Raw genomic sequence first — 14,892 nt, forward strand, 5'->3', positions numbered from 1 at the left:
ATGGGCAGACCTAAATAGACATTTCTCCAAAGAAGACATACAGATGGCGAAGAAGCACATGAAAAGCTGCTCAACATCACTAATTATTAGAGAAATGAAAACCAAAACTACAATGATGTATCACCTCACACTACTCATAATGGCCATCATCAGAAAATCTACAAACAACCAACGCTGGAGAAGGTGTGGAGAAAAGGGAACCCTCTTGCACTGTTGGTGGGAATGTAAATTGATACAGCCACTATGGAGAACAGTATGGAGGTTCCTTAAAAAACTAAAAATAGAATTACCATATGACCCAGCAATCCCACTACTGGACATATACCCTGAGAGAAACATAATTCAAAAAGACACATGCACCCCAGTGTTCATTACAGCAGTATTTACAATAGCCAGGTCATGGAATCAACCTAAATGCCCATCGACAGATGGATGGATAAAGAAGATGTGGCACATATATACAATGGAATATTACTTAGCTATAAAAAGGAACGAAATTGAGTCATTTGTAGAGAAATGGATGGACCTAGAGACTGTCATACAGAGTGAAGTCAGAAACAGGAAAACAAATATCGTATATTAACACATATATGTGGAATCTAGAAAAATGGTACATATGAACTGGTTTTCAAGGCAGAAATAGAGACACAGATACAGAGAACAAATGTATGGACACAAAGGGGGAAAGCAGGGTGGGGGGGTGGGAAGAATTGGGAGACTGGGATTGACATATATACATTAATATGTATAAAACAGAAAACTAAAAAGAACCTGCTGTATAAAAATAAATAAAATTCAAAAAATAAATAAACAAAATAAACAACTTTCACATACACACCAAAAAAAACCCAGAAAGTAAGACTTTAGAAGCTGAACCCTATCCCCAACTTGCCATCAGTTGTGTTACTTAGAAGTATATCCATGTCCTCTGTCACACTGTCCAGGACTACACAGGACTTCTTGGATAAATCTTTATATTCTCTCCTTGCATTCAATTCTCTCACACTATGAACTAGGTTTTATTATCTCCACTTTACAGATGGGAAAACTAAAGCTCAGATAGTAACTAGTTGAGATCAAGCCCTAAACAGTTTAAATATGAAGTCAGACAGTCAGCACTTGAACTGTTCTCCATAGTAGATCTTATGCACTAAGAAGGCAGGAACTGCCATAGTAATTAGAAATAACATCCCTTAATGTTTAACAGGGCAATCAAATTTATTTATTAGTTTGATCTTCCCATACAGTATACACAAAATATTGGTTGAATTCACAAATATTAATAAAGTTCACCGTATATAGTATCATCTTTCCCTGTCCTACAGAAAAGACCTAACCTCAACCTCAGCTCTGGGTAAACCTCTCTGTGCTTCCATTTCCTGAGCTAGGATTTACAAAACATGCCTCTCAGAACTTTTTGCAAATTAAATGAGAAAATGAATATATATAACAGCACCTAGGGTAGTGCATTCAAGATAGAGGCAGTGGCATCCTATCTGCACCGGGGTGGCTCTCAAGTCAGTGCTTAAGTTAAATGCAAGTTCGATGCAGCACTATTGTAATCAGTCAGTGTTAATTTTCCTTCCTCAATCTTAACCACCACTTTTTTACACATAGCCACTCCCTTTACAGGACCTACAATGTAAGTCTGCCATTTTATGCAGACACATCTCTGTCAGCCCAGGGAGATAGAAAAAAGGGCTAAGGCACATTTTACTTCTGGTTGCCTTTTCCCACGCATGTTATCCACTCCCTACCACCTGAGGTTTCAGTGTAATTCCAGCCCCAGTACCGACCTGCAGTGATACTTTGTTTTATCGACTATCGGTAACAATAACAATAGCTACTATTTAGTGAGTACCTACCCACTTGATTAGGGACAGTTTATATACACAATCCCTAATTCCTCCATTGCAGGGTTGCTAGAATTGTCCCTGTTTTACAAGCAATAAAATTAAGATTTAGTGAGTTTAAGCAATTTGCCCAATATAACAGTCCTTAAGTGGAAAAACCAGGATTCAAACCCAGCCTTTTGGTCTCAAACCAACACTGTACCATTATGCTGAAACACCATGGTTTATGTATAGAACAACCAAAACCTGTCTACTTGACCTAAATTCCCCAGTAGGTGTTTCCAGCAGGGAAACTGTCCTGTTGCTGCGATAGCTGGTTCTGGAATTCAACTTGCATGTTTATTCCTTATACAATAAGTGTTTCATCAGCATCATTAGGGTCTAACTTGAACGTTCTTCCAGACAGAGACACAACGCTGATAGTTCAAATGCTTTTGACTTGCAACATCTGCTTCCAAATGAACATGCTGCTTCTCTTCTTAAACACCTCAACGATCTGTTTTCTATGACAAAGTCTCAGACTCCCAGGATCAATCCCTTTGCCTCAGCACACAAATGCATTAATATCCTAGCTAGAACACCAGGATTTCTATGCTGATTCTTTTTGAAACATAGCATTCATGCAGCATGATCAAAAGTGTGTCTTTGTATGGGGGCAAGGGTGGCAACGGGGGATGGTTAAAGTATAAACCGAGAAGTCCTGTCAGATCATCTTTTGGTGCAAATGTATTATATGCTTTTCATATTCTTTCTCCATAACTTTTCTTAAAAGTGAATCAGAAGGTATAATTCAAGCTTGTCATCATATTCCCATGAGTGCAAAAATAACTTACATTTCTACAAATATTTTTGAGCCTTTTAATATACATTACAAATATTTTAGACCAATCACATTTTGTTGGTGTAACATATTTACAAAACAAAAAATATATTACAATAAATATGAACGAAACAGTGAATCTGATCAACAGTGAGCTCTGTCACAACCAGGTATTTAAAAGGAATGAGAAAACCTGTTGGTCTGCATATGTTAAGAGTTTTGAGATGAATAGGGGTCCAGAATTATAATGTATCCGGAAAAGAGATAGGGAACATCCCAAATTTAAGTTAGGTAAGATTTTTTTCTCATTGCTAATTACATAATGTTTAATGATGTTTTAAACTGTGAACATTGATGAATTATCCAAACATGATACAAAGCTAATATAGTTCTATCATTTCAAAATGTATGTGACATTCACATAATATCCTTTTAATTATTATCATTATATACTGTAGTTCACACAATATCTACAAATATGAATGAGAAAAAAGAGTCACAGCAACATGTCTCACATTCCAGTTTTAAATAAGACAAGCACATACTGCATCAAACATTATTTTATAATATGTTAATAAATAACACCTAGTTTTTTATGGTTACTTTGAACAGTTTACAGCTGTATATTTAAAAAGAGAACATTTTATGTGAGTTTCACATTGTCAGCAAAAGGTAAAATAAATAATGAATCTTTATAACAAAAAAAAGAAAGAAAGGAAAGGAAAGGAAGAAAGAGAAAGAAAGGAAGGAAGGGAGGGAGGGAGGAAGGAAGGATGGAAGAAAAGGAGAAAGAAGAGAAAGAACGAGAGAGTTGTATATAGAACATAAAGTATTTTTGACATGCTGCTTTTCTGGTACAGTCTGCCACAAGAAAATGAAAATAGAAACAAAAAAATGATTGTCTTTTAAAAACAAGGTTTGAAAGCTTTCTACCATACTGAGCACGAACCTTTTAAGACTAGAATGGAGATCTTTTTTTGCCATCTGCTTTGCATATATATCCTCTGCACACTGTGTGTGTGCACACCCAAAGAGATCTACTAAAGTCACAGGATAATAACAACTGCTTGCCCCTTAAAATGAGAAACAGCCAAAACACTGAACTGAAATCCAACCAGTCTGAAGTCTGCAAAGGTTTCAGTCTTGCTTTACTTTCACAGATGTCCCTGTGTGACTGTTGTTCCTGTGGACCCCCAGCAACTTTTCAAACAATAAACCCCACTGTAATAATCCAAGGGGTCCAATTTCATCAGGTGGGAAAAGGAACCTGGTTCCTCAAAAAGCCAGTCCTGACAAGCCGTCAGACTCAGTCTGAAGGGAGCTTGGATCTCTCTCTGCAACTGCCCCTGTCTGGTTACTAGTGGTTAGTGTTGTGTCTATTCTCTTCCCACAGCTACTCACAAACCCGGAGGACAAGGGGGTCCATACTACACATCCTTCCTGGTCGACTGTGAATGCACCAAACTGCTTCACAACCTGCTCCCAGCAAAGAGCATTTTCTCTGCTAAGCAAAAGGAAAAGCATTAAGCCTAATGGCAAAATTAGAAGTTTCTTTCCAATCAGGTTGTTGTTATGGTATTAAGACTTTTTCTTCAAGCATCCAGTTTTCTAAAGGGAAAAGAAGGTAGCAGCCCAACTTTCTGACCAGGAATACAGATTTCTACACTCTCAGAGTCCCTATTTTTCTTTAGCCAGCATTTTCACGAAATTTTGGCTTATCCAGGAAGCGTTGGTAGTAATCACTGGATTATAATATAATCACTTCCCACATAATTCAGGTTCTTTTACATCTGTCAGTCCTCTTGACCAAAAGAAGTATACAGTATTATGCTAGAGACCATAGTAAATTTCCACTTAAAAAGATACTTGGTGCTTGTGTTCCTGGAGTCTATGTAAAGCCATTGCTCAAATTATATCTTTCCAAGAAAATATGAAAACCATTTAAGTCCACCATGTAATCTTATAACTTTTGCTCATCATCCTATCCTCAGACACTGAGATGGGTGCTATGCCTTTGGTGGCCTCTATTTTCCATTCCCCCACAAAACGCTGAGTAGGCTCCCCAAAGGGCAGGCTGGAATGCTGTAAAACTCTGCAAGCTCATCTGACTAAAAGTTCCTCTCCTGCTTTGGACCTTTTATGGTGGGGATCTGAGAAAACAAACATCCACATTCCTTATCAACGAGGAATTAATTTATGAGTAACTTAACAGTTAAGTACTGGATACACATTGCTGGAGTTTTTTGGTTCGCCTGTGAAAACCTCAGAACTGTGACACACATTAAGCATTAGCACAGATCTGCAGCAGAGATGGAAAAGCTCATAAATTAATACAAGGGCTTTTGGCCTTGATTTTCAAATTCAGACCAGGCATCATTGAGCTCCATGAAAATCATCTTTGCATATTGTTCATAAGGTTGCCCAGTAGCCTATAGAAAAACAAAAACAAAAACACACATTAGATACCACAGACTGAAGTTTTATTTCTATTAAATTTTTCACTGTTAATATGTGGGCTCTAAAGAAATGTTTTTCTATTAGGTAGGCCATTTCTCTTTTTACAGCCCCATCTACATGCCCCTAATTACTATGACCTCCCCAGAAAGCCCTCCCTCTAGGGATTCACATATGGTAGTAGTGATCAGTCACTGAGTAGGTAATAGAGAAGTTACTGGGGAGCACAAAATGTATCTCCATTTCCAGAATTATCTACCAAATGACAAAGGTTCATGATTGCCTATCTCCAATTGATTAGCTATATTTTGAAAATCCCATTTCCCCATTTCTTTTTTATTTAAATTTATTTATTTATTTATTTATTTATTTATTTATTTATTTATTTATTTATGGCTGCGTTGGGTCTTTGTCGCTGCACGCGGGCTTTCTCTAGTTGCGGTGAACGGGGGCTACTCTTCCTTGCGGTGCTCAGGCTTCTCATTGTGGTGGCTTCTCTTGTTATGGTTGTGGAGCATGGGCTCTGGTTGCACGGGCTTCAGTAGTTGTGGCTCACGGGCTTAGCTGCTCCATGGCATGTTGGATCTTCCCAGACCAGGGATCGAACCCGTGTCCCCTGCATTGGCAGGCAGATTCTTTACCACTGTGCCACCAGGGAAGTCTCCATTTTCCCATTTCTAAAAAAAGTTCTTGGAGACCCATAGCATAGGCATACAGTTTGTGAATTTTTCTGGGCTGTTTCCCTTTCTCTTTGATTCACTGAAACACATTATTTCTTTAATACTAACGAGATTAGTCACAAAAAGTGTGGAGAGATGAAAATCAGATACATCAAATTCAAGTATGTGTTCCCAAGCAGGACTTCAGTCACAGCCTCACATCATAGGACTGGTATCGTCAGTCCATAAGACAGCAAGGGACCCAATTCTGTCAGGGAGGTTTCTGTGTATTATGGTGATCTCAACTGTGCCATCCAGTAGTTGAAGTTTCTGACAGTGTGCAGCACATATATGTGTATTTACTTCAATGAAAACATAAACTGGCATAATCAATATAGTGAAGCGTTTAGTTCCATTTTGAATATTTTGTTAATTCTCACCAAGTTTGCCAACTACGTTCTAAAGCTTTTTCACTTTATAGTCCTGGCTAAATATCCTGCTGTATCTCTAAAGGAGAACATATTCCTGTCCAGCTCTTAGCCCACCCATAAGTCAAGACACAGTTTGTATTTGTTCCCTGAAAATTAGTCAGTGGTGAACCTTACATCTAAGGAAAGCCCCTATTCCATTATTTGTTATATATTATTTGATTCCTTTTCTTCTGTTTCATAAAGCATAACTATTTGTTTAAATACCTTTTTTGAGCCCATGGGATTTATTTTATATAAATTTTCTAAGCAACAAGTTGAAAGTATGATGCTTTGACGCATACTTGTGAACTAACGACAGGAGGACCAGACAAGCTGTGGGGGAGAGCAAGTTGTACTCACTTTATCTGGATGCACCACCAGCACAGCCTTCCTGTACACCTTCTTCACCTGCTCTGGTGTGACCAGGTCTGCCATGCCAACTGGTTTCCACTTAGTCTCCCCAGCCCACAGCATGGTATGCATCGTGGACAGAAGTGCTCTGATATTTCTCTCTTTGCCTTCAATCCATTCCAGAATCTGTAAACACAGGGGCAATTAAGAGATCCAAATGCTTTCGAGTCCAGAGGGTCTCCACTGTGACTCTGGAAACCCCTCCTGCTCCAGCAACGTTGAGTACCTGCATACTCCAACCTTCCCTCTACCCGCTTTTCTTCCTCCACCCCTGACCTCGTCTTTCTGGTTAACTCTTCATCATCCTTCAAGGGCCCGCTCAGGAATTTCATACTGCTCTGCCTTTGAGAGTTTGAATACTTTCCTTCTTCTCTGGCCCCCCCTGAGTTAATTACTCACACCTAAAGTATAAACTCCATGAGTGCACACGCCATGTCTGTCTGGGTCCCTGCTATCTGCTCCATCTAGTATAGTGACCCAGAGACACTAAAAAAAAATCCCTTGGAAAAAAGAACAAATTTCTCCGGGCTAACTTTTAAACATGCTTCTATCATAATATGTGTGACACTTTATTGTAATCATGTGTTTGTCTTTCCCCATCACTAGGCAGATCTGTGTGAGGAAAGGTAGTGTTTTTTACATATCACTGTAACTCAGAAATCAAATAGTATGCCTGGCATGGAATAGAGCTCAAAAAGGTTTGTTAAATGAATACATTTAGTCATTCATTCAAACTATGAGAATTCATAGTTTGAATCTTCATAGTTCGAACAAATGAGATGACTAAATGGAAGGGTCTGTAACAATGCATCAGCATTTAGCACATAACAGAAGCTCAGTCAAGGTAAATGATGGTTACTCCCCCAAACGATTTAATACCCCATACCAACTAAATAACCAAGCATGGTTTAAAAGACATAAATAACTTTCTTTTATAGAAAACTGTCAGAGTTTACCTAATGAACAAAGGTTCTTGAGATGGAGCACAAGGTTTTTGGAAGGAATATAAAACCTTTTGGATGTTGTATGAAGTGCAAAGCAAATACAAACAAAGGATCCTATATTGTACTCCAAATAGTATCTGCACATCTTCAACAAACGTTCGAATCTGTAGGGAAATTATGGCGAAGAACAGTGGTATCTTTTTTCAAAATGTGTGACATTGACTAGCTGTACCACTCCTGATTTTGGAGTAACAGATTAGACCCTCATCTTCCAGGCTGCTACAGGGTCAGTATGTTTTGTCATGTGGAAATGCAGCCCCTCTGTCTGTGAAGAGCAGTCCACTTGTCTTGATCTTCACAGACTCTTTCACTATCTCACACCGTTCATCAACATAACCACCCTTTTGTTCCCAAATTAACCATCATCCACGATAACATCCTCAGCTATAAAGTAATGTCTCCGTTTTCTCATCTATGAATTAAGGGCATCACTGGTTTGCAAACTTTAAAAGAAAAGAAAATAATAGGGAAACATTCTCTTTCCCCAAATAAAATCTTACCTAGACTTCCAAGAATCAAAAACAGATAAAAGCAGAAATGCTCTGGCTAAAAGTGGGGGGAAGCAGTGGGGAAGCCAAGGACCTCACCTCCCTCAGCCTTCCTCCCTGCCACCTTCCCAAACCTCCAGATCTAACATTACAGGAGTGAGTAATTCCCAGGTACATCAGTATTTCCCTCTCTGTCAGCAAAGAAGAGATCCTGAGGGCTCCAGTTGATCTGGTCTACTAATAAAGCTCTCAAAGCAGAAATAGAGAACATAAATAATGCATTCTTCTTACCTCCAAATCATAATGACTTACCTACAGATCGGAATGCCATCTGAACAATAAGATCACCTCCTAAAGAGTGCCATTGCTTATTTGAAAATGTAAACAAAGAAAATCTATACTACCATACCATGGAATAAAGTGTATTTTATTAAAGCAACGAAACAGCATACACAGTACTCCCCGGAAGTACTTTGCTATTAAAGGACACAGCTGTACTCAAATCACAGCTATAGGAACCAAATGAAATAAAGTGGATGCTAGAAACCTAACACGGCACCTTCTATAGGTTAGTCCCACACTGACAGCTCCACACACATAATCGTCACCCTGGGTCAGAGGTTCATTTACCTTTAATTTCTCAGGATCCATCTCCTTAGCCATTTCCTCCTTTCTCATCTCAGCTATTGTTCGAGGGCCCTTTTTGTCTTTGTGAGCATTAAAACCTTGACCAGAGAGTAGGTCTTCAAAGTCAGCTGCTTTTTGTTTCCCTTCTGCAACATAATATTTTAAAAATGATTATGGTTTTTACTCTGAAACATAATATCATATCGTTATGTCACAACACTTGGTCTTCCAGGTGCTTTCACATGCACTAAGCCCCTTAATCCTCTCAATTACCCTGTCATGTCCATTTTACAGATGAGGAAAGTAAAGTCTAGAGAACTTAAGAGATCGTTCAGAATCATATACCATGTCCATGGCAAAGCTTGGACTCGGGGCGGGATTGCTAGATTAAGTCTAATTCCATAATTCCATATCCACTGTTCCATCTTTTTATAGATGAGGATATTCATGATTCTACCACCTGCTCCCTCCCCCACACCCCCCAGACCCGTCACACAACTAGTTAGTATCAGTGATGGGACCAAGACCTGGGTTTTGGTACTTGAAATCCATACACGCCACTGCTTTCCTGCCCACACTCAGCTGATACTTTTAGTCCATCACAGTGCTCTTTTTTCCTAAGTCTGGTTTTAGCCTCACAACCTTTATCAGTCTGTTTGGAAAAGCAGCCTAGCATAGCAGCAAACAGCAAAGACCCTGGAGACAAACTCTCCAGGTTTGAATTCCAGCTCTGCCCTTATTAGCGACGTGACCTTGGGTCAAGTTCCTTGCCATCTCCATGACTCAATTTCCTCATCTGTCAACCAGGTATGGTGTGCTTAGAACAGTGCCTGGCTATTTAAATGTCTGTTGTTAAAACAGAACCAAACACAGGAGTACACACAGTCCATGCCCTTCAACCAAAGCTGGTGCTGGAATTGAAACCCACTTGCCAGCTCTATACTGTAAGGCATTCTGAACGTACACTGTCATACGCACACACTAAAATGTGAGTGCTCTGAGACTAGGGATTTTGTCTGTCTTGTTTGCTGCGTATCCCCAATGTTTTCTACACTGAAGACGCTCCATAAATATTTGCTGATTGAAGACATTCACCCCACATCTACTCAAAATAAAAACAGAGGGGAAGCCAGGTGACTCTATGGAATTATCCAGGAATATCCACTGCTAACTAAAGAACAAGCATGATGTTGTATTCCCAGTAAGAGAGTCCCTGTCATGCTAGTGTTGTGAGAAGTCACCTGTGTCATATCCAATAGAGTGTGGCGGTGAAGAGCAGGGGCTCTAGAGCCACACTGTCCTGGTTCAGTTCTTGGCTCTGTCACTTACGAGCTGTATGGACTTAGGAAATTATTGACCTCTGTCTACAACATGGGGTTGGTTTGGGAAGATTATATTAAATAATATGCGAAAACTGCATAGAATAGCACCTGGCATATAATAAGCACTCAATAAATGTCAGCTACAGCTACCAGAAAAAGTAGAAGAATTTCATTCTCCATGTTCCATAGGAAGGCCTGTTTCCTTATCATGTCCCTAAACGTTTCATTCTTAGGTATAATCAAATCAACTGAAATGTAAAATATATCATAACAGGCCTTTTAGCAAACTCAAGTTTAACCGTCCCTGCTATCCAAAATATATTATTTTTCACTCGCTATCAAGAATCCCATTTGAAAAAGGAAGAATCCCATCCAGAGTATCCTCCAGCCTTAGCTGTTGGACCATTTTGTGTTCTTGTAACTTTCTTCTCAGAAGAGAGGAAAAAACCATCACGGGAAACCCAGTGATCTCAGGAACATCCCCCAACCAGAGGATAATCATACCAAACGTCCAAGATACGTCCACTCCTCTAAATGGGGTCCAAGAGCAAGTGTGAACACAGCGCTTGAAAGGTTCCCAACCTTCCTCTTCTACCCTCTCTTCCAAAGGAATGACAGCTTCAAGATGCAACCACGCCTCCACACACATCCATTCAATACCCATTCAGTGCCTACTACATGCCAGGCACTCTGCTAGGTGCTAGTGACAATGAGGCATTGGTCTCAGTGTGGAGAGAGACAGACAGGTGAGCCAGCACTCACAAAGCGATCTGTGTCAGGAGCCTGGTAAAACCTGGAGCTCCAGGCACCACCCTGGTGTAGGGATCGTGCTCTGTCTCTACAATTCAAAGATTGCATCAGAAACTACCGGAATTGCTTTCTATCTCCTTCTTCAGACATACATACATTTGAGTACCCTACAGCCGGGCTCCATACCGTCATCCTTACCCAAGTTAGCTGCTCCTTTCCCACGTTCGTTCTGGCCCCCAGGCACGGAGGAGAAGCTCACGTTGTAGTTGGGTCGGTTCTGGGGAGAGGAGTGGGGCATGCTGGACTGTGGCTTAGACTGTGTCTGCTGCCAGCTGTAGCCACTCCCCTGCTGCCACCCTCCACCCATAGGCTGGGGAGATGCTTTCTGTGGCGAGCTGAGAGGTGGAAATCCTCCACCCAATCCAGTTGGTGTGGAGGGCTTGCTGGCAAATGAAGAACCACCTACAGAACAAATTAAAAAACCAACAAAAAAAGGAGAGAGCGAGAAAGAAGGTAATGCTATTTTGAGTAGCCTCTAACTCCTGTGTCTCAAGTTACTGTTTACAGTGACTTCAGTGGAACTTCCCTTGACTGGTGGCACAATTAGCCTTCCTAATAGTTAAATAAATTGCAGTCATATATTTCCTTTAATTCCCACAATAACATTTTTAGGTATGTATTAATAGCCCCATTTTTTCTTTGGACGAGCAAACTATAGCTCAGAGTAGTTAAGTGACTTTCTCAAAGTCACACAGCCAGAAAGTGGCAGAACTGGGACTTCAGTCCAAGTCTTTAACTCCAAGCCAGAAGAGCCCTGGCTCTTCCACTATGCCAACCGGCCCTCCTTCCCACCCTCTCAGCAGATTCTACTTCTTCACTGGAGTAAAAACTATCAAACGACCAGAACAGGGAATAAAACAAAATACATTCACTCATGAAGGTGCTACTTAAACTTCAATAAGCAGGATTATTCATGGTCTGTTATAAATACAAGCATGGTTAGCGCCCATGAGTAAACCAAGAGGTTTTGAAATTTCATAAATAGGTTTCAATTTCACACTACTTGCATTTCAGTGCAGGAGAGTAAACACAGCTAACACTCTGACAGCCTTGAATAGGGCAAAGAATCTTATTCAAGCTTTAAGAAATATTACTTTGTGCTGGGAATTTAAGTAGAATCCTGATTCTGTAACTCCTAACTTTTAAGTACTCACTGCATATATGCTGGGCTTTTTCTCAAATACGAAGACCAGTTGTAGCTCATGTTTAAAGAGGTAAAATGAGAAGCTGAAACATGGTGATCTACAGGGACCCTTTCAGGCACCAATTCCAAAACAACAGTGATAATAAAGTAACATTTATATAGCTCTTCAGAAATTATAAAACATGTTTCTAAATATTACTGCCTTCAATCTACACAACACCCTTCAGAAGTAGGTAGTATTACTAGTCCCACTTTATTTATTTTTCTTTCTTTGTCAAAATAACCATTTAAAAACTTTTTTTAAATTTTTATACAATTTTTAAAGGTTACTTTCCATTTAGTTATTACAAAATATTGGCTCTATTCCCTGTGTTGTACAATACATCCTTGAGCCTGTCTTACACCCAGTAGTTTGTACCTCCCACTTCCCCACCCCTATATTGCCCTTCCCCCACTCCCCAGCACTGGCAATGCCTAGTTTATTCTCTATATCTGTGAATCTGCTTCTTTTCTGTCATATTCACTAGTTCGTTGTATTTTTTAGGTTCCACATATAAGTGATATCATACAGTATTTGTCTTTCTCTGTCTGACTTATTTCGCTTAGCATAATGCCCTCCGAGTCCATCCATGTTGCTACAAATGGCAAAATTTTGTTCTTTTTTATGGCTGAGTAGTATTCCATGATATATATATGCCACATCTTCTTTATCCATTCATCTGTTGATGGACACTTGGTTGCTTCCATATCTCGGCAATTGTAAACAATGCTGCTATGAACACTGGGGTGCATGTATCTTTTCAAATTAGTGTTTTTGTTTTTTTCAGATATATACCCAGGAGTGCAATTGCTGGGTCATATGGTAGTTCCATTTTCAGTTTTTTGAGAAATGTCCATACTGTTTCCTACTTTAAAGATGAGGAAAGCAAGGCTCAGGGAGGTATACTGATATGCTCATGATCACACAGCTAGTTAATGGAGCTGGGACTTGACTATGGGCTTCCTATCTCCACATGTTATGTTCATTTCCTGCAGCCATAATCCCTAATCCCTCCCTAAATCTCTGAGTCTTTCACTACACCTCATCCCTTACTTACTGTGTCTTCTTTATATAGATACTGTTCCTCTGCTCTGATCTGGGCTCCTCTTTCCTTTCCCACTAGGAATGTTGTGTTATGACCATCGGACCCAGAGTCAATCTGACTTTGAGTCTCTGCTCTGTTGCTCACTTGTGCATTCATTCTTGCATGCACTTATTCATTCATTCATTCATAGAGTTATTCATCAGTATCTGTTGAGCATTACTAAGTACCAGATACTGTGCACTGGGAATATAGCTGAAAAACATCTACAGAGAATCCTTGCTCTTCTGCAATTCAGTGAAAAACTTATCCCCTTGACCTCAATTTTGTCACCTGTGAAATCAAAACTATGTCTACGTCACAGGTATATCATGAAGGCACAATGGAATGGCTATGTGAAAGTTCTTCACAATCTCTGAGTTAAGCGAATAAGAGACGTTATTTTAAAATAATGCAATTTCATATGCCCAGCATGCACCAGGACACCATAAGGGCTCAATAAATACTTGGTAATAGGAAAAAGTAACGACTGGGTTATATTCTGCAGGTTGGCATTGCTGTCAGTGTCTAACTCAGAACATGAAGCCCCTCTTTGTGAGCCCCTGGGCCCTTCTGCCAACAGTGCATCAACATATACCTTAGGCTGCGTTTGCATTCTGCACTGGGAGTTCATTTTATATTTTAAGGATGCTTACTATCTTCTTTCTGAATATATATATGTTTATTATTTAAAAATTCAATAACATAGAAAGACCTGAAGAACTTAAAAAATACTTCCATATTCCCACCACACTGTCATTTATTTGTTCATTTATAAAACACTATCGAGCATCTTCTCCATGCCAGGCTGCAGATACAGTGGTGAAAAGGCACATGCTGACTCTGATCTCAAGCTGTTCATCAACATTGTAGGACTTTCTGATGTCTACCCTTCCAGAATATTTTCTACCCATGTTTAGCAATTCTAATTTTCAATGCCACTGAAGCGGAGAACTGACAGAAATACAAAGCAGTAGCTAAACCCAGAGGCCACTGCAATCCTCATTAAAAGCAAAAGCAGTAGTCGTCAGACTTGGCTGTGCATTAGACTCACTTGGGGAGCTTTAAAAACTGTTTATGACCAAGCCACAGCCAAACCAATTAAATCAGAATATCTATGGGAAGAAGTACAGTGTTTGCATCAGAACTGTTCAATGTGAAAATACCTAAAGGAGAAGGATACTACCTTTTTTTAAAAATTGCAGCTATATAATTTGGAAGTTTAATTTTTACTCTAAAGCAATTACCTAGGAGTCAAAAATTCTAATGTGTAGCACTTGCTCATATACCTGTTCACTGTGTAGCTTCAGGAAAGTCATTTACCTTTCCTAAGTTATGTGAGTTGAAAAATGGGGAAATTTAGGAAACTAGTTTCCCCAGCAGTTTTTAAGAATTACTGCATTTTAAAAACTTTAAAAACAATAAAGAACTCTTGAACTCCTCCTAGTAGGTATACTGTTGCAGTGATATGGATGCAGCTATTCTGAAACTATTTTTGTTGTCTATTAATGTTGAGATCCAAGGAAACGGAAGATACACATATGGAATAGGGGAAGGTAAGGAAGAACCCTGTGGCAGTGGATGGAATTATATACTGATATATGCATTTATATCCACTCATCACCTATCTCCATCTCCTGAAAGGCAGAGCAATGACACCCACCCCCGTACCAAAAAACATACTTAGAACACAGATTCTGGTTTCTAAA

General features: G+C 39.5%; 1 protein-coding gene across 1 annotated transcript in view; it reads right to left on the minus strand.

Moving 5' to 3' along the window:
* Positions 1 to 4,979: 4,979 nt before the first annotated feature.
* Positions 4,980 to 14,892, minus strand: part of DNAJC6 (DnaJ heat shock protein family (Hsp40) member C6) — a 153,170-nt gene continuing 143,257 nt past the window's right edge. The window contains exons 16-19 of the mRNA XM_081225989.1: positions 11,057 to 11,320; positions 8,790 to 8,932; positions 6,617 to 6,793; positions 4,980 to 5,102 (exon numbers count right to left, since the gene is read on the minus strand). Coding sequence (XP_081082115.1) covers positions 5,001 to 5,102; positions 6,617 to 6,793; positions 8,790 to 8,932; positions 11,057 to 11,320 — 686 coding nt within the window. The 3' untranslated portion in view covers positions 4,980 to 5,000. The remainder of the gene's footprint in view (positions 5,103 to 6,616; positions 6,794 to 8,789; positions 8,933 to 11,056; positions 11,321 to 14,892) is intronic.

Source organism: Mesoplodon bidens (assembly GCF_964165515.1).
Source record: "Mesoplodon bidens genome assembly, chromosome: 2".
NCBI classification, from domain to species: Eukaryota; Metazoa; Chordata; class Mammalia; order Artiodactyla; family Ziphiidae; genus Mesoplodon; species Mesoplodon bidens.